At 42.6% G+C, this 23,324-nt stretch overlaps 1 protein-coding gene and 1 long non-coding RNA gene across 2 annotated transcripts in view; one reads left to right on the forward strand and one right to left on the reverse strand.

Annotated features, from left to right (window-relative positions):
* SLC7A11 (solute carrier family 7 member 11) overlaps positions 1-2,884 on the reverse strand; it is a 61,322-nt gene extending 58,438 nt beyond the window's left edge. The window contains exon 1 of the mRNA XM_026106154.2: positions 2,251-2,884. Within this exon, the coding sequence (XP_025961939.1) occupies positions 2,251-2,527 (277 nt within the window). The 5' untranslated portion in view covers positions 2,528-2,884. The remainder of the gene's footprint in view (positions 1-2,250) is intronic.
* LOC112986732 (uncharacterized) lies at positions 2,376-8,109 on the forward strand. The gene is made up of 3 exons (XR_003260105.2): positions 2,376-2,482; positions 2,946-3,614; positions 5,724-8,109. It is a non-coding gene; the product is annotated as an uncharacterized LOC112986732 (long non-coding RNA).
* Positions 8,110-23,324: the final 15,215 nt, after the last annotated feature.

A 23,324-nucleotide genomic window follows, 5' to 3' on the forward strand; every position in this document is an offset into this window, starting at 1 on the left:
TCGATCGCATTGCCAATACCTTACGCAGAAGACGTGGGGAATGGCTTAGCCCTGGCTTTTCAGCACTCGCACGGTTGTGTGTATGCTGTTAATACAACGACTGCTCAGTTAATTTCTGCATTGCCCTTAAATATAGACAGCTTCGTGCTTCCTTAGCAGGAGGCCTGTTTCACCTGCCGGTGAAGCAGCAGCTCTCGGCGAGCTGCCCGAGGCGGCCAGGTGCACGGTGCGCATCCTCTGCCCTCGCGGCAGCAGTGGGATGCAGCTATAGGGGCCTGCAGGAAGCAGTCCTGGCCTGGGTACCATCTGCTGCTGCTGCTTAATGGGCCATCATCCAGTCATGAAGCCACCGGTTCCCTGCTCTACGGGGGAACACGGCAGTAGAGCAGAGGTGTACCGAGTCTCATGAAGGTAGGCAGCTCTATCAGGAGCGCCTGAGAAGCCACAGGGAAACAAAGTTTGTAAACGCTCATCACAGAGTTAAAATCAACACAGTACTGTGAAGTCATTTAGGCTCTGTTCCCTACCTGCTTTTAAGCTACTACACGGTAAGATGAAAGCTACAGCCGCCAGACCACATAGCGCATACGAGCCCGTTAGAGCTGTATGACTTTATGACAAATTCCACCCTTGCTCATTTGCTTTGCTTGGGGCTTTGCGAAAATATGGTAGCTTTTGTCTGATATTCTTCAGCTCACCTGAAAACGTGCTTAAAGGAATTCTACAGCCAGGTTTATAAAGCCTGTTGATGTTTTTTTCTTGCCAACTTCTTCCAGAGAGATTTGGGATGAAATCAAATTATGTTTCACTGAGAGCCTCACCAAGACCTTAGGTGATCTTTATATGAAATTTTACTTTGCAGGGAATTAAAAACATCCATGACATAAAAATTATGAAAACATAACTGTAACAATTCTATTTAGAGAAAGAGGTAGCATCTTTTGCTGGGCAAAATTGTACAGTTCTTCACATCTCAAGATCTGGAAAATGAGCTAGAAAATCCATCTGATAAAAGAGACTGGTTTTTTTTGCTACAAACTTTCTTTCACAGCTACAAAACCACTACTATTAAAGTTAAATCTAAACGTGCGACCCTTAAGCGGGTTCTGTTTTAACCAAATCTAAAGACCAAACTCTTACGGCAGGGTTACAAATTGCATTTGAGGTCCTCCTTTACAGAGGGATTTTGGCTACAAGCAGGACTTCCACGTTTGTGCACCAGATTATGTCGTGCCTGGTACTGATACATTTAACATTTGACCAAAACGGGTCCTAACTTTCCTTCGTCATCTGTTTGGCTTGGGTGGACTTAGCCTTTAAACAGTCAATGCCTCTTTTAAGCTCACAGCCAATTTACACAGGGCAGCATTTGCATGTTCCACCTATTAAGCAGACACGTTAGTCAGTGTTTGCCCTCGTTACCTCCTGCCAGAAAACAAGTCGTCTGTGTTTTAAATAAAGCCAATATTCATGTTAGCTCTTCAGCTTCTCTGAGATTAACTCATTAAGCAGGTCAATGGACCCTCTGTTCCTCAGCAGCAAGGGAGGGGTTTCCCACGCTGCGCGGGGGCTTTGTGCGTGCAACAAATAAACCAGCATTCCTCAGAGTTTACTACTGCTAAAAACTGGTAAAAGCTGTCATGATAGGAGGGTCAGGAATAAAACCCTCGTTAGCAACTTGCTTCTGTCCCCACCGCTTTTTGCAACACAATCTTTCCAAGCAACACCGCCGGCGGGGAACAAAGTGAAAGCAGAAGTCCACGTCAGGGGAGGGGGCGTTATTATCATTTTGCTCCCTTTCCTGCCAATACAGATTATGTCCAGCAGGAGTTATTTCTCCCAGAGCTCGATCTCGCCTCTGGGGAACTGCATCCAACTGCCTGAACATTTCACCGGTGTCCAAACAGAGCGGCTGGGATCCCCGGCACCTTGCAAGCCAACTCCAAACTACTTCTCACAGCCAGCAGAGAAACATCACCTACACACAGCACGCTTTCTGCCGAGACATCGGATGTTTCTGTTTCCTGTGACTTTTGGGACCCGTAAGAAATAGGGTTTGCGCTTATGGTCTGTCCAAAGGGCTCCTCTGGCCGCGAGGGGAGGCACGAGGGGTAGCAGCGGCCGCACACTGTAGTGCCCGGCACGGGACCTATCCCATCGCAAAAAACGCTCCTGTGGCCCCATTGGTCCTGGAGCGCGGCAGCATCCAACGGCGCAAACCGCGCCGGCTGCCCCTCCGGGGCGACTTACCGAAGAGGGAGAGGACGCCGCAGGCCGCCCAGACGGAGAGGGACATGCCCACGCTGCCCGTGTTCTGCAGGATCCCCTTGGGCGAGATGAAGATGCCGGCGCCGATGATGGTGCCGATGATGATGGATATCCCCCTCAGGAGCGTCACCTTCTGCTTCAGCACCACTTTCTCCGCCTGGGCCGGCTGCCCGCTGCCCAGGGAGGGCAGCCTGCCGTTGGATTGCCCCTGCAGGTAGCTCCCATTAGAGGCTGCGGTGACAGCAGCTTTCCTGAACATGCTACAGTGCCCCTAGCACACCCCAGGCAAGCGCAGGCAGAAAGTTTGTAGCACAAACTTAGTTGTTAAGCGTTTTTTTGGTTTTTTTTCCCCCTCCTTGTGTAACTAGCTGCTTAGTCCCTGCCTCCTGCAGCTGCCCCTGCACCCAGCTGGGAGGCTCTCAGTGCGCTTGGCTCGTCCCCGCGGTCGGAGCCCTGCTCAGCAACACCTGCGCCTGCACGCTGCTTGCTGGTCCTGCCTATCGTTGGAAACCAGCTCGGCTTCCGCGTGGACTTGTATTTAAGCTCTTGTCATACCAAGTTACTCCAGCTGAATGATGATGCAAATTCTCCAGGTTTGCATCAGCCATTTGAGAAACCTCTGGCATTACTCAGCATTTCTTTTTTTTTTTTTTTTTTTTTTTTTCTTTTAACTGTAGGGGCATGTTGCACAACCGACCTGCGCGTGGTGGCGGTGGGAGGAAGAACAAAGCACTCGCAAGGAACCGGAGCCAGGAGGGCTCTGCGCGCCGCCGGCGACACCCGGAGACGCGCTCCCAAATTTTTTACAGCAACTCGCAGCGAGAAACAAAAGCCTGCCTAAACACAAAGCCAGTCCGAGTGCAAGGGGAAAAGAAATCAAACAGGCTACGTCAGCCCTGGGTCTTTTCCAACTTCTTTCTCCAAAAACTCCACTTAATGAAATTAAAGTTTGCGGGGTTTAACTTCTTGTTCTGTTGCAATCGATTGGCTTATCTCGAGTCTACATTACCTACCTGGAAATCGGCACAAGGACTATACGTATCCACAGACTGAACACATATAAACCCTTGTTACCCCCGTTGCCTAGCAACACACCCAAATCAGGCTAATGAAAAATCTAGGTTATTTCCATAGCACAGTAATTTTCATGCGTGCAGTGTTTCTGGGATGTTTGTAAGCCACTCGGCAGGACCACTTCCCCTTGAGAAACACTGCTAACGTCTGCAGCAGGACCTTTTTTTGTGATCTGACAGGGTGAGGACAACACAACAGAGCTCAGGATCTCCAGTGACTCAGAAATCAGTGATTTTCAAGTTATCATAGAGCTGCTCTGCCCGGATGAACAGGTAATCAGATGCATAAATACTTTTCTCTCACTACCCGATGATTCAAATGCAAACAGGAGAAATTAAACTGCTAGAAGAAGAACACTCTCATAAAACAGAACAAAAATCAATAGCCTTCAAGCACTTGTAACCTAATCAAGGGACAGCCTGTGCAGTATATGCCAAAGGGGAAAAATCCTTCGGAACGTAACTATTGCAGCTGCTCAAGGCTTCAGATTAGATCAGTGCAAAGAGGAATGATTGCTGCAGTTACTGCTCTTACAGTTACTGCTTAATTAGGACCTAGGATTAAAAAAAAAGAGAAAAAAGAGATAGCAGTTTGACATTTTATCATTTGCAAAGGAGGCACTGAGCTCAGAGCACAACAGTGCTTTCACATTTATTCGAGAAACAGGAGATGCTAGAGTGTCAGCACACTGCATCTGTAAAACCTCAGTGTTTTTAAAGCCCCACATTTTAGGTTATAATTCACCTCTAATCATTTGCACAGGGATAGAACGAGGCACAAAAAAGTTTATCTGGTTTAGACGTACGCAGGCACAAAGGAAAGGGATTATAGCTTTCGAGTACATACTGCTACTGCTTGCCTACTTTCTGAACACATCCTATTCCTTCCCCCATCTGCTCACGTGCGCAGCAGCTGATCCTCCACGTCTCCACCTAGCTTCTCCTCCTGGTCCTCGGGGCACCCCGTGCCGGTGCTGGACCTGTCGGAGGAGCCACCACCCAGACCGACCACGGCCGGCACCGCCTCTTCTCGCCCAAACTGAGCCAATTTTCACGGCACCGGCTAAATCCCAAGCCCTGAGTAGGTGTTGTGCTATGCAGAGTTGTTTTCCCTTGATGTGCACTTCACAGGCTGTGCCCCGGGAAGATTATAAATGCCTGAGCTAAATAACTAGATCGGATCAAACCAGGAAAAAGTGTTAACCACGGAACTGGGCTTGCCTGGTGGCCTTTACTTTAATTTTCCAAGGCTGCTTACTGAAGAAACACCTGACATCTTAAAACGACTAATAATTTACGGTAATTGTTCTTAACTAATGCTTATCCTTTATTTAAATGGGAAGACAGCTCTGAGATCAAATCACAAGTTCAGTCAGCTTCCAGATGATCCCGAGACAGCTCCCAGCAATCCTGCCGTCTGCACCAGCTATTAAGTAAAACCACTGGACATTATAATGGCTTTCAAATTTCGTTTGACCGCTAGCCAGAAGCACGTAAAACCGTTCCAAACCCATGTTTGCCCGTCGGATAGAGCTATTAACACTCTCCCACGCGGGGAAAAGCATGCTTGCTTCCTCCGTGGGGCAGGGATATCACATGCGCAAAGTTTAAGACTTTGTGAACTTCTCACTGAATTTTCTAAGGTGTGAATTATGGAAGGCTGGACGCGGCAAACTTTTATTCTGAATACTGGCAGCTTGCTAGTGATCATGCTGTCTGCAGCTTTCCTGGTGGCAGCCGTTGCATAGAGTATTCTTCGCTGCTATCTGTTAAAAACGAACAAAAGTTGGGTTTCTTTTTTAAAAAAAGAAAAAAAGCACTTTTTGTCGTCCGAGTTCAAACCCAACTTCAGACTACCAGCTCTGTCCCTTACAGGGAGCGTTCATCTGGTGTTGGGCAATTCCCTGTTGCTTTCTAGAAATATCATGAGAGTTACCTGCCACTAGAGCCCTATCCCAAGGAGGGCACAAAGCTGGAAAAGGCCCATTACGGTCTGCTGCCCCACATTACACAGTACCCTCGCAAAATTGGACCGGATCATGTGTAGCCCCGGTACACTTCCCGCCAGCCACTTCTATCTGAATTATTCATCACAGACCAAGGACTGCAGTATCAGTATGCAAACACAACACAGGGTGTTTTCACAGGGAGCTCTTCTGAAAGCACAGGGCTTAACCTGCCCAGTACTCAAAACAGTCATGTTCTTCCATAAAAACCCTCTACAGAAACAAAAGATATACGGTGCAAATTTCTTTAGACTGATGAATTTATTTGAAGCAACGAGACATTCTTCCCTCAACAGGACGCTCTGAAAATAAAATGTCAACCTCTAATGGCAACGCGCACAGCCTGTTAACATTTCTCTTTGTTTTTTTCCCCCAGTTTCATAATGTTTTCTCCTGAGCAAACACTTTAAAGCATAACCTAGATGACCACTGCGCAATGGTCTCCTGTTGCATCCTCCCACCAGCACTGAGCTATCCATCCATCCGCTGCCCGTCTCAGAAGGAATTCCTACGGGAGAGCGCGCGAGAGCCTTCCCGCGCCTCCCGTCTGCAAACAGCTGCAACAAGCCATCGCAAGGTGTCAGCTCTGCTGGGCCGCGCACCTGCGGCTGCCTGCAGGCTCCCCGAGCGCCATGGGCTGCGCCGCTCGGACCCGGCGCTGGGTACGTCCCAATCTGGCCCTTCTGCCCGCTGCACCGCACTGCACCAGCAAATAAAATACACGAGCACCACGGACAAAAACATTACTGCAGCCTTGCAGAGGCTGCAAATACCTGGTTCGGAGACACCTCAATTTTCCGCAGTCATGCAGCTGCTGCCAAATACCCTGACGCAGTTATTCCGCCGATGGTGAAGAAGGAAGAATCCTGATATTTCCCCCGGGGGAAACCTTTACAGGAATGTTGCAGCACACACGCAGCAAAGTAAATGACCTAAAACGCAAGTATGGACTTGAGTTTCCACTTCTCAAGCCCACAAAAGCAGCTTAATTTCTAGGTGTAGCAAGCATACCTTGACAACCCTTCCAGGCATTTCTATATCAGCTTATTGCATTAAGTAAATCAAGAAAGTCACAAGCCAAGGCCGCAGGCCACACATTGCCACAGTGACTGGAAACACGGGAGTAAAAAAGGAAGTATACCAAGATCAGAGAGGTGAGGAAAGCCCCAGACTCTCTTGTGTGGGTGGCATGGCACGAAAAGTCTCCTAAGCTGCACTGCGCCTTCTCCACTTAGTTCTGAGCTGTTTGAAAGCCCAGACCACCAGCCCCCTAGGAAGGTGCTACTGCGGTTTCAAATGTCAAAAGCAGGGCAAAACACCTAAAAGCATTCGTTTCATATGGATAATCTAGCACTGGAAGATTTCAACCAGGGATTTTCTGTTGCTTTTGTAAAGTTGAGAAATGGTTTAACTACTGCTGAGGGAGGGGAAAAAAATAATTGGTAAGAGATTTAAAAACTAAGGAGTCAGTGGGAATTAAGTTGGAATAGTATCACCATGAAGTACACCAAGGTCTCAGTGGATAAGACCCTTTTTCTGTGTTTCCATGAAAATTTGAAACTGTGACAAAACTGAAACAATCTGTCGTTCTCTCTACTACAGGTCAAAGTTTTAGTTAAAAATTAAATTATTAGTAATGTTTGGGGTTCTTTTTTATTTTATGTTCAGAGACTAACAAATTACTCACTTAGGTGTTTCACATTCCATTTTGTGCTGGATACCAAGAAGTTATTTAGAAGAAAAACAAAAATATAAGAAGGAATGAAATACATTTCCAATTCAGAGGCTTTAAAAATAAAACAAAACCCTATCAGGAATCCAAAAGCAATTCAAATGTTATTTCATGTATTTTCAGTAAAACGCTTCCAACAAAATACCTATACAGCCAGCAAATAGAAATCCAGTTCCAAGAAGACTGCAGACAATGATAGCAGATTAGAAGAAAAATGCTTCTGAAAGTTTCCCTGTCTTAAATTCACTGATAGCTGCCTATCAATCTTGAGCTGGAAAAGAAAAAAAAAGGAACTTCAGAAATCCTGCCTAGTTTTCTCACTATTGGAGCCTTATTCCAAAAGGCAACCATGATGATTTCAGCTGAACTGTTTGACATTTTAATGAATTTTTTAAAAAGCAGACAAAAATCAGTAGTGTCTGGTGCCAAGAAAGAAAGTTTGCAGATGAGAGGCAGCCAGCTCTTATTGAAGCCCTATGTATGTGAAAACATGATTGTTTCATGCCATCTCGTTATTCATACTCAGGATATATGCAATTAAAACCTAAGTAATATTGTGCATAAATATTATTCTTAATCTTTCTGTGTTTGCATTTCTCATCAGCAGAGTGAAACAACAATTTTCAGAGTGGCTGTATTATTGTTCCTCAGCTTTTGGATGCACACACTGAGATATCCCATGGCTTTCAAGAAATCAGGACCTCGGGGTAAATTTCCGCCACGATTGCATGTGCCAGAGACCTGGCACGATAGCAAGATTCCTGCTGGCTTCAAGGAGTCAGGATTTTGCTTGAGCCATCTCAGGCTAGGTTAGGCATGTGAACAGAATTAATCAGCACTTCTGAAAAAACAGGATTTCTAAAAAATTAAGACAGAGCCAGCCGTTAGCACTGAAAAGTTTTTTCTTTCCTAGTTCATTTCTCCTTTTTCTTGATGAGGATTCTTCACACTAAATAAAAAGCTTATAAAGTGGAAAAATCATGCAACAGCTGCCTAGATTACCAAACTTAGGTGTGGCTATTTAGTTACTCCCTATTTGCTTTTGTCGTATTTTTCATACAATTTATACAGTATCATTTATAAAGACAAATAGGCTCCCTGGGGCATTTACCTTGCCCCTTTATTAAGCAAGACCCTGTACTTTAGAAGAATCATGTTTTTACACTATGAATCAAATCCTTCTACAAAATCATTTAATGGGGTTAATGATACTTATTCCTATTCACAGGTGTGACAAGGAGATTCACCGACTGAATAATATTATTAAAAAAATCTCTTCAAAATCTTGGAAAGGAGAATTGCAAGAAGTTAAGCAAAGTTGTAGTTTACTCACCCCTCTACAGGGAAATCTTTCAGATCACTTGCCCTAATGTGAACTCCAATTCTTTATTATCACCATTAACAGAAGGTCACCCTTATTTCCTGTCAAGCTTCAGCAGCTCATTCCTCTCCTGCTACCTGCAGCTCAGACTACGTGGAACAGGCATTCAGAGCTACTCAATTTTTCTGAAACAGAAAACCGCACTCTTATCGAAGCACCTGAGAACCATTGCAAAGGGATTTTTAGTTCCCTTCTCATCTCTCTCTCAGTTGTCCAGATGCAGCAATAGTTGCAGCCATAGGTTTCGCTTTCGGTTCATTTAATATAGCCTTTTATCTGGAGACCGAACCAGTCTTGGCTATGGCCTCACGCAGGCCATAAAGACAAGAAAGTCGGTCTCCAGGCAATAAACTGCCTGGTAGCTAGGGCTTCTTCAGCAGCAGCGGCATTAGCACGTGTGTGGAGAGAGACGGGCACGAGCAGCTCAGTACAGGCACGGAGCAGCGACTGGGAGTTTACCACGAGAAGGGATTTAAAAGCAGAAAGGCAAAAGCACTACTCTGCGTGTGTGCAGAAATGCTTCACTGGCGATTGGTGGTCAATCATTCACACTGTCATCATAATTTAACATTGAAATGTGGCCCATGGATCCTACAGGGAATCATTTTATTGGCATCTAAATGTGCATACTATGTCTTCTTGAAGTATTAAAAACTCCATCAGACAGAGCACTCGTTTGGAGCACCGCCAAGGTGCTTCAGCAGTTTATACTAGTGCAGCTCTATATATTATTTCTACATTTCAATAGAGAAGAGCATTTCAGTGCTGAGGTCAGCCTCTGTTTCTTCTTTGAAAGTGAAGTTCCTCTTTTCCACATTCATAGTATATTCTTCAATGATACCGTCTATTAAAGCATGGTAATTTTATCCTGTTTGGTGATATTTAGTAATAAGATTATGAAGTTAATGTAGAACGGGCACAGACGTGTGGGCAGGATGATGGGGGTATTTGTCTTGTCTACCTTAGACTTTAAAATTCTGTGCCAGTCAGCTACAGTGTCAGAAATCTGCCTTCTTCCCTATCACTCTCCTGTCCAGACGCCAGCATCACATCTACAGAGAGGTACAAGCTACCCAGGGCCCTGGATGTCAAGTCTCCAGGAGAAGAAAGAGCAATGTAATAAGTTTCTAAGTCCGTTTCCAGTTCATACTTTACACACGAGTGCAGCAATATAGGCCTCTTGCAAACAGCCCACAGATCAATCCCCTCTGTGTATGAGCACCAATTCTTGCCTTTTTCCATCTCTCCTAAATTTAGTATAGTCCAAAGATTAACAGAGAAAGCTCTTTATCAAATGCCTCAGCTTTTATCAAAGGATCTTTTACAACCAAATGGACACTAATTTGAGCATTTTTTTCTTCTTTGTTAATATCTTGTTTGCAGCTTAAGGAGAACAATTTAGAGATCGTGTAACAGCATGCTTTGATGACTCCTGCCATAAAAAAAACCCAAGGTGAAATAATCTGTATTGCTCACACTTTTCCAGAGGGTGCAGGCCCCTCAGCACTGGGAGGGCACCGGGTGCAACCGGACATGGGTCTCCCACTCCTCTTTCACACACATGCCACTGAAATTTGAAATCGGAGCCAATACATAGAGCAGAAAATGTGTACAGCTGGCAGGCTCCAAAGCAAAAGCTGCATAACCTGTCACACACTGAAGAGACCTTCCCCTGAAGCTTACTGTCCTCCAATACATAGATCTCTCTCTTACCGGGTAACCCATCGGCTTTATGGGTCAAGCTGGTAAATCCGAGTAAAACTAGCACATGAAGTTAACTATGGACATTTTCAAGCAGCACAATACAGCACTGCAAAACGTGCTCCTGTGTACAGAGGGCTGGGAGAGGGAGAACAGGAAGATGCTGCACTGTAAATAATACAAACAGTCACTGGAGAACAGGTCAAAGTACCACAGAAATTGTTTTCAGGAAGAAACTTGACCTGACTCTGATCTCAATTTCTATTCAGGCTATGGAATGCATGCTTTTATTTATTTTTAATAAAGAATTTGAAATAAATGTTTGTTTGAATAGGAGTATAGTCTGAGCAGAGAGATCATGCTAATTATTTGAGGATATATTTTTTTAATAATTAATTAACCTCAATTCTTAAACCCTTTCCAAGAAACTAGGTAAAATACTGCAGCTTGGGTTTCTGAAAACCACGTAGCTTTCAAGGCATCTCCTCACACATGATAGCAACAAGCTTGGTACCTGGGGTATATTTTGCTATTAGCTGTTCCTTTACTTCCATTTTCCTTTCTTTGTATTTCTCACCTGCTTTCCCATTTGAATTTTACTTTTCAAAATCTGAGGTAAAGCAGGAGCCATTCAGAATCTCCTCTTATCTTTCCATGCACGAGAATAAGTACAATGAAACCTTCTATTTTAAACAGCATCTCTTATACATAAATGATAATAACATGCTGATGCCTTATTATATGATCATTGGATGCAACCATCTTCTCACTCACCAGGAGCTGAAATCTTTACTCCTTTCCAGGGCGATGAATGCCCAAGTCACAGTGAGTCTCTATGAATAGTGTATAATTCATTCTTTGATACAGATATATGTGCAGGTCCCAGCTATTTCAGGTAAGCCCGTACCAAGCAAGCAGTTTATCCCAGAGCTTTTACTGTCCTGTCTGCCCCTCCGGCTATATTAATATTGCACATTTGACTAGGACTTAAGCAGCAACCTGAGCCAGCACTGCATGTCCAAATTAGAGGACAGTCAAGCACCAGCTTCAACTAGGAAGCAGCAGTTGCCAGGCTGTCTTTTGGCAGTGGTGCCATTTCTTCACCTAAGCTGGAGTTTGCCATGTCTGCTCTCCTCCAGGGCAGAACCAACCATGGTCACTCAAACCACAAATAACCTTCTCCCTTTCCACTCAGTGGCCCCAGTATCCGAGACAGATGAACTAACGGGCCGAACAGTCAGTGAACGAGGACCAAAGACCAGGGCTCAGACCTTGGCCACGCACACTTTGCAGACCCTTGTAGCTCCATCATGAGCTTCATAAAATATCAAGCTCCTTTCCCATTCCACTCCATCTGTGATCCCTCCGTAGGCACTGTCCTCATCCATTGATTAAGGAAAGGCAGATTAGTTTTTCAGTATATTTTTTACTCTAAGTCCCCATTCTCCAAGAATTTAAATCCTCAAAATACTTTTTTTCCTCAGTCAGGCTTTAGCAGAGATGTGCTGGGTCTGCAGACTCATGTGTAGAGAAAAACAGAGAATGCTGTTTTTCTACAGCATGGCAAGAACCAGAAATACTGTTACAACATGAAACACACTACAATGGGTAATTCTGGAGTAATTCCACTGACTTTCTGATTCCTACCAATGTGACAGACAGAAGAGCCAGTTTCTGTTTTTTCTGTTTGTTTGTTTTTATTTTGTTGTTGTTGTTTTTTAACTTTGGGGGGTATTTAGAGGAATTTATATATACTGACTTGTGCTACAATTACTGAGCTGGGCCTGGGATTGGGAGCACCCTGTTAGAGCAGCTAGCTGGTGGGGAAGATGTTCATCAGCATGCCAGATGAGAGCTCTTCGCAGAGCTCAGTGTGGTCGTCCCCTTTTAAACAGGAAAGACTTCATCGTTCCTTTAGGACCGAGGAAGAACAAACGAGCGCTGACAGCCAACGCACTACAGATTGCCAACAGATGCTGCAGCCAGAGCAGAGAGTTTTTGACGGGCTGTCATCTTCGTACGGGCAGCCTTGCTAATCTGCACAGAATGGAGGACATTACCGTGAAACACAATGCCAAAGACTGAAAGGTCAAGGCAATAAGGAGTTTTATTTTATAGAATGTATTTGGTGTTTTATTTCTAATACTGCTTGTCGTGGCAAAAGCTTTTCGGAGCACACCAGGTGACACAAGATGAATCCGACTTCCTGACAATTGCCCTGTCAGACAACTGGGAAGGAGAAACAATGCTCTGAGGCACTCTCTGTCTTCCTAACATTCCCCTCATCTCGCCACGAAGGGTACAAAGCCCAGGTTTCGTGGACGAGTTCCCCGTCCCCTCATCTGCCTGGCCCAGGTGTGCACCACGTGTCTGAGAACCTACATGCCCATGCAGACGAGTCTCTCTAAGATGTGGGAGCACAATGACACTAAAGCTTCTGTTAGCTTTTTATATACCCTATTTTAATTTTATCTAGTGAGCTTATCCCACCTCAGTCTCATCTATCCACATGCACAAAATCTATCTCTATAAACTTCAGTATTTTCTAATAAGTGAATTCATCTTTCTCAACCTGAAAATGAATTCGCCTTCCCACTCTAAACAGTCCGATATATCATCTGCTCAGGTGGTATAGTTCCTGTTGATTTAAACAAACAACACAAATGTAATTTTAAATCGCTTTGGCTAAAGGTCAAGGCTAAAATTCCTAGCCCTGCATACATCAGGAGCAGAACTTCATCATCATCTCTGCTGCAGTACCGAGCACAATAAACTCAAATGATCCAAAATGCCCAAGCACAGCATCTCCTGTTGGAAAGAAAGCTGCAACTCTATAGGGTAAAAGACCCATACATCTATATTTCCACTCTCATGGCCTTGCATGTACTTCCCACCCCTCTTCCTCATTTCTAGTAACTGACTTTGGAGGCCTGGGGGGAAAGCAGTGAAAAGAGCCAGGAATTGTACCAACCTCTGGCACTTTTGTTGTTTTGTTCCCTGTTTTGGCAGTAAAAATTTGCATTAGTTTTCTTGCATTCCGTAACTGTAGCTATCACTGACTTAGTTTATAAGGGAAAATTGTCAAGAGTATGCAAAAGTAATTCCAAAGCTGAAAAGCAGAAATGCTTCAGCCTCTATATTCTGAATTTTCATATAACTGTTGGCAGTTTCTATAATCGAAGCAGCAGATTCAAAACTCAGCACCACAAAAATATATAAAGACATGTAACAGTACATAAGTTTACCAGGTTAAAAGGAAACCTGCAACTATTTTATTCATCAAATAAAGCCTGAAAGTTGAAAAACATTTTGAGGACAAAAAGAAGTATGCATTTCTTCTTGCCTCGAAAATAAGCACACAGATGCTTGGCTATCACCAAGAGTGTGAACATGTCAGCACAGCAGGGAGTATCCCAGGGTGGATGAAGAGCCTTTCAGGCTCCTTCCTCTGCAACCAGCTGGTTCTCAGTGCAGTTTAACAGAGCCTAGGGATTATATGGGCTTATCCCTGTTCAGGTATGAAAGGAAACAGCCATACCTAAGGTACTGCTATAAGGACTGAATGACAGAAGTAGCAGCCCAAATGTCAGGCAAGCATCAGTGTGACTCCAAGACCATGAGTGTAGAAGCAAAAAGCCCCTCTCTTTAGGTTCAGAATCTGCCCCTACCTAAGTATAAATTGGCCAGATTGTAGGAGAAATACCTGGACCAAACATCTTCATTTGAGCAAACTGAATTGTATTTACTGGCGATACCCATCACGCTGAGAAAGGGCCACTTCTCATGTGGTATCATGATAACACAGAGCGCAGTACAGCCTCTCTGGTATTTAAAATTAAACTGCTGCTTACAGTTATGCCCAGTACGTAGCCAAGTTTTACTTAACTTTATCTGTATGCCACTTCTGCTTCCATTCTCCTTTTCTGACTTGAAATTCCAGAAATTTATTTGCCTTCGGAGCTCTTCAGTAAGTTCTCTGCTGTTCTCTCTCTGCTCATCAGAAGGCCGTTCTGCAGTCTGACACCGTCCTGAAGAGCAAAACATTATGAACAGATTACAGGCAGCGTGCATTCAAATAAATTATAAGTTTAAATGCGTCAGTTAAATTATAATGCTCAATTAGACAGCTAATTATGTTGAAAATGCAGTTGTGTGCATAAATGGATGGCCACTCCCCCGGCCTGCCTGGCTGTTTCCATCCAAACGTTGCCCCTTTACAAGTTTCATCTATCAAACAACACCTGGCGGAAGGTTTGTCTAAGTGCAGTCATATGATCCTTCACTGCTCCTTCATTTAGCAAGGACAAAAAAGCTGGTTTCAGATACAATTCAACATGCGCCCTGAGCTGTGCTACCTGCCGTCACAAGTTTAGGGCCGGCATCATTTGCGGAGCCGGTTCCCATACCCATCGGGGCTGCGCTCCCAAAGGACTCTCCCTCTGGTTATAACATCTCACTTTTCAGGAGGCTTTTTAGTCATCCTCACTGCTATCAGTTTCACAAGGAAAAAAGTCTATTTCTTTTTGATTTACAAGCACACAGGAATTTCACAGGTGACTTTTTGAGTTAACAAAGAAGCTGTGCATAAAACAGACACGCTTATACTTATAAAACTCAGTACTGAAATTGCTATTGCTCTCATTAATACCAGCTAGGTCCTGGAAGTCAACTATGACAAACAGTCTGTCAGAACCAATAAATCAAAATTTGATTTAAGAATAGTACCTTGCATGACAAAATACACCCCCATAATGCTCCACAATACACCCACGTATCATTTATTTGTGACATATCATCCCACAACCATGATGTAAAAACAACCTTTTCAGATGTATTGTCTGTTTTGCCCTTAACTCAATTTCTATAGTTTACCATGTATATTGGCAACAAAACTAAATCAAGCACTTCCACATAGCAAAATTCAATCTCTCATAATTGACAAGACTGCGAAGAGCTAAATGATTTGTCTGGTGGATCCAGACTGGTGCCTGTCTCACGTCTTACATTATGAAAGAGAACCTCAGTAAAGTTCATCAGTGTCACTGTGTTAAAAATTCAGACAAAATAAAGACAGTATGATGCAACCAAAGAGATAAAAAATAAACCCCACTAGAGTTCAACATACTGGTAGCATTTCAGGCAGCCACCTGTTCACCTCAGGCTTGCGCTTAGATGTTACAGAAAAATTAATGGTAGGAAAAAAAAAAGCAAGCCTGACTGTTTTCTTTCTTTTCTAGCTGTTTGATCTTTCTTTCAAGTTGTCAAATATACGAGTTTTATTTTAAGGTCTAACACCATTTTTGTGATGCTATTTGTCCATATTGTCAGGATGTAAATGCCAGAATTGTTTGTAAAAGCGTTCTCAGTCAGCCTTTATTTCCTCATAATCCATTTAAGAAACCTACCAGTAAAGAAAAAACAGCAGAAATAACCCCATGTCTATAGCTCTGAGCATTTATGATAGGAAAACCCAGTTCCTTGAGACATCTAAAATTAATCCAGCTAAATACTGCAAATGACAGTATGTGAACCTGTTCTGACTGACAAGGGAACAGACAAAATGATCTATTATTCTACGCCTTTTTTATTTATTGCCTCTGTGGTCATTCAAGAGGGAAAGCACTCAGCACTCTGCTCTGCTGGGTCCTTTCAGAGGCTGTAGTTCTTCCTCTGTGATATCTCGACAAGCTAAATCCAGGAACTCCACAGTGTGTTTTTGTGGCAGACACTACAAATTATTGAATTCCGCCTTGAAAATAAAAATCTTGTTCCATCTCCATTCAAAAAATTGCATTTAAATCCACACACTGACACATCATTTTGAACCACTAGTCCTAGTACAAGAGACCATTTGAAATGCACAGAAACAGGGTTAGTATTTATCATTTGGCCCTAGGTCTCCGAGCAGAGCCAGCCTACTAAATCAGCGAGTGGCATGAGAGGGGCTAGAAACTGCTTAGAGATTTTAAAAGGTTCTTATGACTGTCACTAAGCTTGCTGCTCCACAACAGATTGAAAAATGTGAGACGTTTCCAGCTGAAGTCACGTGTGTGTTAAAGAGGATTAACATGAACAGCCAACTGGCAAATGCCAATTTCTTTCTTTTTTTTAATCCTTCTTTCTTTCTGTCCTGCAAAAAAGCCCCCTTTTTTTCTTTTTGGCCTCCTATTCATCTATTTCCCCCTTTTGCAATAGTGCATAAAGATGAAAGTCTTTTGATAGGTGCACCTAGCGCAACACAGATCTGTGTGGATCATCGCAAGACTGCGCGGATGCTGACTGCGAAGTAAATCTCACGTGAAGCAGAGAGTATTAAATCACAGGACAACTGTAACCAACTCAGGATCCTGAGCTGTCCGTTCACACAGTCGGCTGTTGTGAGCTTCCCTCTGCGTCCTCTCCTGTCCCCAAGGTGCGCGTCCACCAAACCCCCTCAGTCAGACCGACCCCTGTGGGTCAGCATAGAAAGCCATTTAGGGAGAAATAAAAGCAGAGAGTTTTCAGTCAATCAAACTCAACGTCACAGACCGACACCTCCACAGAAAGAGAAGGCAGCACTTTCAAAAGTTGCACAGCCGGCCCCATCCGCTGCCCAGTTTTGCCTTCATCTACACCTTCGAAACATTAATGACATCATGGTTTGGCCTCATTCGATAAATGCTGTTCAAACACAGTAGATCCAACCACACTGGCTCAGCAGAGCAAGAAAACTGGAGAAACAAACACTGTAACTAACAGATCTCACCATTTTTTCCAGGCTTGGATAGTTTAATCAATTTGTTTTATTCTTCATCATCTCCAGGCTTTTCCATGGTAATGTGATGCGTTCCCTCGGTGCATTCTCATCTAAAAGTTAAAGGAAAAAAAATACTTTTTTTTTTTTTTGTAGTGGAAAAAAGCAGTGCCAGAGATCTGTGGTTAAAATGCAGCTGATATTCATCTTTCCCTGCTAGGGACATTTCTTTTCACAACACAGATGTCGTTGCTGGTTACTCATATTAACTGTTGAATACCAGCTTAATGTCACCCCTCCACCACTACCACAGCAGCTCATCAAGGCTTGGTAACTTGGGTTCCCCCAAAACATCACCCACCTGCAGGTCACAGAGAGTTGACTATAACTGCACTTCCAAGATTTCTTGACGCAAAAGCTGCACCTGAATTATTGCTATATTATTACTATATTTAATAGCCAGAACACATACCCTCCATGAATTTGCATGAGCTCTTTTCAGACATAATTCACCTCTGGAGAAAAAAAATATATATTTTCTATATTTTTTGCTTGTAAGTTTTATTTCATTTTAGACCATCCATTCAGAAACAAAAAGCTGTGACTTTAAAATTCTTTGTTTTCAATTTACAGTGAAGTTTTCTAAATTGTATTTTTCCACAACTTTATGGAAATGTAAAAAAAAAAAGAAAAAGAAAAAAGAAAAAAGAAAACAAATCTTGATCTTTACTGATTTCTAACACAGGATTACATTTTCTTCTAAGCTTTTATAATTCACAAGAGCAATTTGACATCTGTACACACTTAAACTAGGAACATCTCAACATTTCCCTTTTAAGTTCTTTGTGAAGTAGTGGTCAAATTTAAATGCCAAGGATGAAGAAGATAAATTTCTGAATAGGACCTCTGAGAGACAGATCCTAGCACATTGTAACTGTTACATTAAGTTTTCTTCAGGTGGGAAGAAAGCCAAAGGCAAACGGGACCCCTGGGTCTCTTAGGCTGTTCATTTAAGGCAGACACCTTTGTAAAGCTTAAACATTTTAAACTAATTCCCCCAGAAAAACCTCAAACAAGCTGTGTTTACCTTTTTAGTAAGGCTCTCTTGAAGTACAAGCTCAGCTGAGCCAATCTGAGCTGTAAATGGGGAAAAGAAGGCAAACCTGGAATGTCAGCATAGGCAGAGAATGATTATAAATTAAAAGCATGGATGCCCCGAGATCCGTGCTTTGGTGCCGCACTTTCGTTCCGCGCTCTTTTGTTAGCAAAAGTACCTGGCCCAAATCACGGTCAATCTCAAGTACATCTCCAAAAATGGGGTAATTTAGACGTCAGAATAAAGCAAGCAGATTTTTTTCCTCTGTAGTTGCTTAGCTTCTAATCATTCACATATTCTTTGTTCAATTATCGTGCACCAGACAATATATATGGATCTACCCATGCTCCTTGTTTCAGAGTTTAATGATGACATAATCTTCCAGAAATACCTGCTTGCAGTGAATAAGGCATTCATTAACTATCTGAATGCTATTCACTTTTCACATGAGTGTTTAACTCATATTTATTCAGCTGGAGGTTTTTAGACATATAAAGCACAACTTTGGCATACCATTGGCCATGAACTTTTCCAATATATATTCTATTAGGAAATGAAAAAAACCCACATTCAGACAGATTTCATGCATCAAAATAACGTAAAGCAGCAAGTTTCGCAGACTCTCATTTTGAAGTAAATAACAGTTGTAAACCAAAACTGGTGTCCTTACTGTTAGTCCCAGTACATATTTATACATGAAAAGCAGAGAAAACAAATTAAGAGGTGGAAAAATTCAGCTTCATGTTCTCTTTGGGGGAAAGGGGAAGGAAGTCCATAAGCAGCTTGTGGCATTCAGATGTTCAAACAAATGTGCACTAGCTGCACAGCAACCTCTGTCACAAACCATCAGCAAATGCAGCACCCTATAATATAAACCACCTCCACTGCAAAAGTAACTCTACTAGCTGGTAGTAGCAATCAGGAACAGAGTAAATTTTTTAATCATACCACACAAGTTGCATAAAAGCAAAAGGGAAACAATTGTAAATATTTACAGACTGGAATTGCTAGCAGCGCAGAAAGAAATGCACAGCCGATTCTGCACAATTCAACTATGTTTATTCCAGAATCTTGTCAAATCAAATAATTACTGACTAATCTCAGTATGTAACTGTGGAGATAGTCACAGTACCGATCATTTTATTTTTACATGGATATCAAGCAATTAGTTTTGCTGTAAACAGAAAGCAGTCCATCCTCCCTTGTCTACTGGGTTCAGTATACCCCATTATTAATACATAATTTCTTCATATTGCTTGTTTCATACCCTTCATCATAATCTTGTGTTTGTGGCATCTTTGCTGTGAAAATCATTACAAATCAGTGAATTATAAACAGCAAATTGAGTTTCTACTTATTTTGGAGTGCATGCCAGGTTTTATAATGTAAAATTTGGGTAATTTTCACAAAACTTCCTCCCACGTGAGTAATAAAGGAGGCATCATTTTTCCTTCTGCTTTTAAAATGAGCTTAACAATTTATAGCCTCCAAATGACTGTAGATAACAGGAAGGTCCCAGAATTTAACCACCTGCCTGGACTCTCGCTTCCCCTTTCTTATATTCACAGCTAACGTCACAGGTCTCATTGCCTACCCAGCAATGCGCATGCTTAACCTTAAGCTGCTAAATAGTCCCATGCATTCCAGCAGGATTTAGGCTGCAAACCCTTCAAGGTTTAGCTTATACCTAAACACAGACAGGAACGCCTGCACAAGGGGAATGCCTCGGACCACCCCGCAGGGTGCTCAGACTGCTGCAGCTGCTCCGCTTCCACCATTCACACCGGGCACCTCTCCAACCTGCAGCACAAACACATCAGGAGACTCTGCCAGTTCCCAAAATCCTACTGGACCCAACGCTATGGAAAATAAAGCCACATTGGATAAAATGCTTCCTTGTCCAACTTTATTGGTGGACCAGAACCAAATACTCCCGATAATAGCAAGCTGAGCAAGATCATCACTGCTTCAGTAAAACTATTGCATTCACATACGTGAGGACGGCTGACTATTGAAGCCCTTGCTAGCCTCTCTCGCTTCATCCAAATATTGGTAGATGTGCAAAACTGTCTCTTCGGACTGCTGTAATTCCCACCATACTTGTCAGAGGACACTGTCTATATGACGTTTGCCATTGCAGCTACATCGGTTGGCAATGGAGGGGAGAATAAGTCACTTTGTCAACCCAAATAAAGACGATAGCAAAATCCCTGGTGTAGAAACAGGCTCACTAACAGCTGAGCACTTTTGCAGGCTTAGCTTATGTCATTTGTCATTTTTTGTACTATGCAAATCCTCTGCACCTCTGCTAGACAGCTCCTCCACCTTCACCATGTTAACATCGTGACACATGCTGACATATGTTGCCAAAACTATTCTAGCGCTGGCAAACCCAGCATGAATGCTCAGCAACCCCGGCATTTTGTCATTTGCATCATTTCCACTAGGAATAGACACCCTGCCTGGAGAAAGTGGATTCATTATGGTACTTTGCTTTTCTTCTTTCAGATACAGGTCATGAGAGACGGACAGGGGTTAGACTGGGCACGTAAAAAGGCACAGAACACGCGGAGTGTGCTGCAGAAACAGTCTCATATTCATCTCTCACCCCGTTCTAAGTTAATAGGGAAACTATGCATGATTAATTTTTTTTAAATTGGAAAAGATGATGCCTAAGGCATCTCTAATCAACACGCTGGCGAGTTGCATACAATTGTGCTGTAGTCCTGCATGGCAAATAAGCTACATAGAATTTTAATACAGCAATTACCACCTGCCACTTCAAGATAACGATTACCTACCAACCCATTTAGGACGTGTGTGTATGTGCATCAGCAAGAGAGATAAATTACAGGCTCATTCAGAAGAGGAGGAGGCAGATTCAGATTCTTTACTGGATAATCTACCCCCTACCACTCCAGCAGGGTGAAAGAAGTCTTCTGGGTGAACTAAATTTATAGCAGAGTATATCCACTCCAAGGCCCCTTTTACACTGCATAGATAATGGTAGAGTAATATAGACAAGAAACAGGCCCACCCATCCAGGTAACAACACCTAGCAAAATAAAGCCAGTAGTTTGCTCAAATATACTAGCACAGACAAATGAGGAGACAACATTGGGGAAGGTGGAAAAGGCAGGTTCTGAGAAAACTCCCGTTAAGGGGAAAAAGGGGACTTTAAAAAGCCGCACCATTTCCCTCTGTCCTGTGCTTGTCCTTCTGACCTATCCCCGAGCTCCTCTGCTCTTCAGACATATCCATATAATCTCTCCGTGCCATAACGGGCTTTCACAACAAAAGGTGGTGAGGTTCTTCTGCTCATCTAGCGTTACACGTCCCAGCTTTAAACCAAGTGCAGCCAGATGGAGAGTCAGAGGTCACTGGTTATTTTTAAGCTCCATCTCTCTAGGAAAAGCTTTTCCCATGGATGTTAACTATCAGTTGAAGTAATTGTGTGTATTCTAGTGTATGTCAAGATATTATTATGTGAGATCCAATCTACAGCAAGCTTCTCTCTAGCTACACAAAAGTAACACTGTGAATTATTATGACACTGATGGACAAAATTTAGCAGAATCTGGTTTAAGGCAGAAAAATGCAAGAAGCTGCCCTTGGATGGCAAAAAGTTATCCCTGACTATCAAAGAATGGCTAGGTAGAATTTGCTAGGACTAGGGACCACCAGGGATCACATTAAAAAACAACTTATTGCTATATGCCCCTTACCTGCTCAGGCAAGGGAGCATCTAGCTTTGAAAAACAGCTCAATTTTCTAACGATTTTCACAATGGTGTGTAGATCTACTTAAAAAAAAAAAAAAAAAAAAAAAAAAGCATTTTGTTTTTGGAGCATGAACATAATGCATGCACAAAGGAAGCACACTCTGCCAAAATATTTAATTCTTTGTGCTCTATGTAGGATGTATACTACAAGCCTACACTACTTAAATTAGTAGAATAAACAACCGTCATATTTATGCTATAGATAAGCATGAAAAATCCTATATGAGAATTTTCAGTACAGATCTCTGAGCATGAAATTTGTCCTCCTCCTTTAGACAACAGCAAGAAAATCCTAAAACAGAACCAAAAACTAGAAGGTACATTTAGAGTCAGAGTTTCAAAAGTCTTTTTAGAGACATTCCTCAGGCAATGCAATAAAGTAACCCTAGTAAATATGAAAAAAAGAAGTGGAAAAGTTCTATTATGGATTAAAAACTGATGGAGAGGGCACTTTTTAAGGTAGAAGATGTTGAATCACAATATACTCAATGGAACTGCAATAACGCTAATACTGTTTGCTTTATTTATTAATGAAGTTGGAAATGGGGTAAAGCAGGGAATTGACAAAATTTGCTGATGGCAAAAAAGTAGTAAGATTATAAGAAAAATTCCAAAGACCCAATAATACTAAAGTCTGGGGCAACATGGTGCTAGATAAAACTGAGTCTAAACAAAGGGCATCTATGAACAGACATGGCTTATGAGGTATTATGGTTGAAATCTCTCAGCACTCACAAAAAACGGAAGAGCTAAGTACTTACAGATGAAGAGCAACAGTGAGGACTTCTACTCAGTGCATAGGAGAGGCCAGAGGAAAAACATTCAATAACATGCTTGAGAAGACCCTTCCTGAGCATCTCCAAAAATACACTATTTATTAAATTTGCAGCTATATGAAGACCTGGAACTCCATTTCTACTCTACATCTAATGGTTTGATCTCATACACACAATCCCAAATTGCCTAGCTCCCAACTCTGCAAACAGTCCTTGACTTTGTTCTTTCAGCTTTCACAAGTTGCGTGTCCTTGGAGCATGCCATCAATTACATCTGAAGTCAATGCAAACAGCACCGACTTCAGAGGAGTTACACAAATACGCACAAGATCAGAGACAATAGTGGTGTGTGGACAGCAAGTAGTATTTAGTTAACAATCCCACTGACCATTTTGACCGTACAACAGCGCAGTCCATCTTCCTGAGCTGTGTCACTTCTGCAGGGCTAGCAGGATTTTATTCTAGGAAAAATGAAGTTCCATTTCATTTTCCCCCTAAGGATAGCACATTCGATTCTGAATACCTAACAGCAGCTGAGACAACTGAGGAATAAAAAGCTAGAATTTTTTTTACAGAATTACTTTGCAGATTAGATCCTCCTTTTAAAACTTGGTTCTTTCTGTGTTTAACCTCTGCTTCAAGAGGAACACATAATACGGGGCAGTAGACAGTGTTTACCACTTACAGTCTACAGCTTCTGTATCACTCTGCTGAAAACCTTCTCTTTATGAATGAATGTTGGAGATGGCCATTTTATAAGGCTGGCGCATAAGATGA

Source organism: Dromaius novaehollandiae, chromosome 4 (genome assembly GCF_036370855.1).
Source record: "Dromaius novaehollandiae isolate bDroNov1 chromosome 4, bDroNov1.hap1, whole genome shotgun sequence".
Lineage (NCBI taxonomy): Eukaryota > Metazoa > Chordata > Aves > Casuariiformes > Dromaiidae > Dromaius > Dromaius novaehollandiae.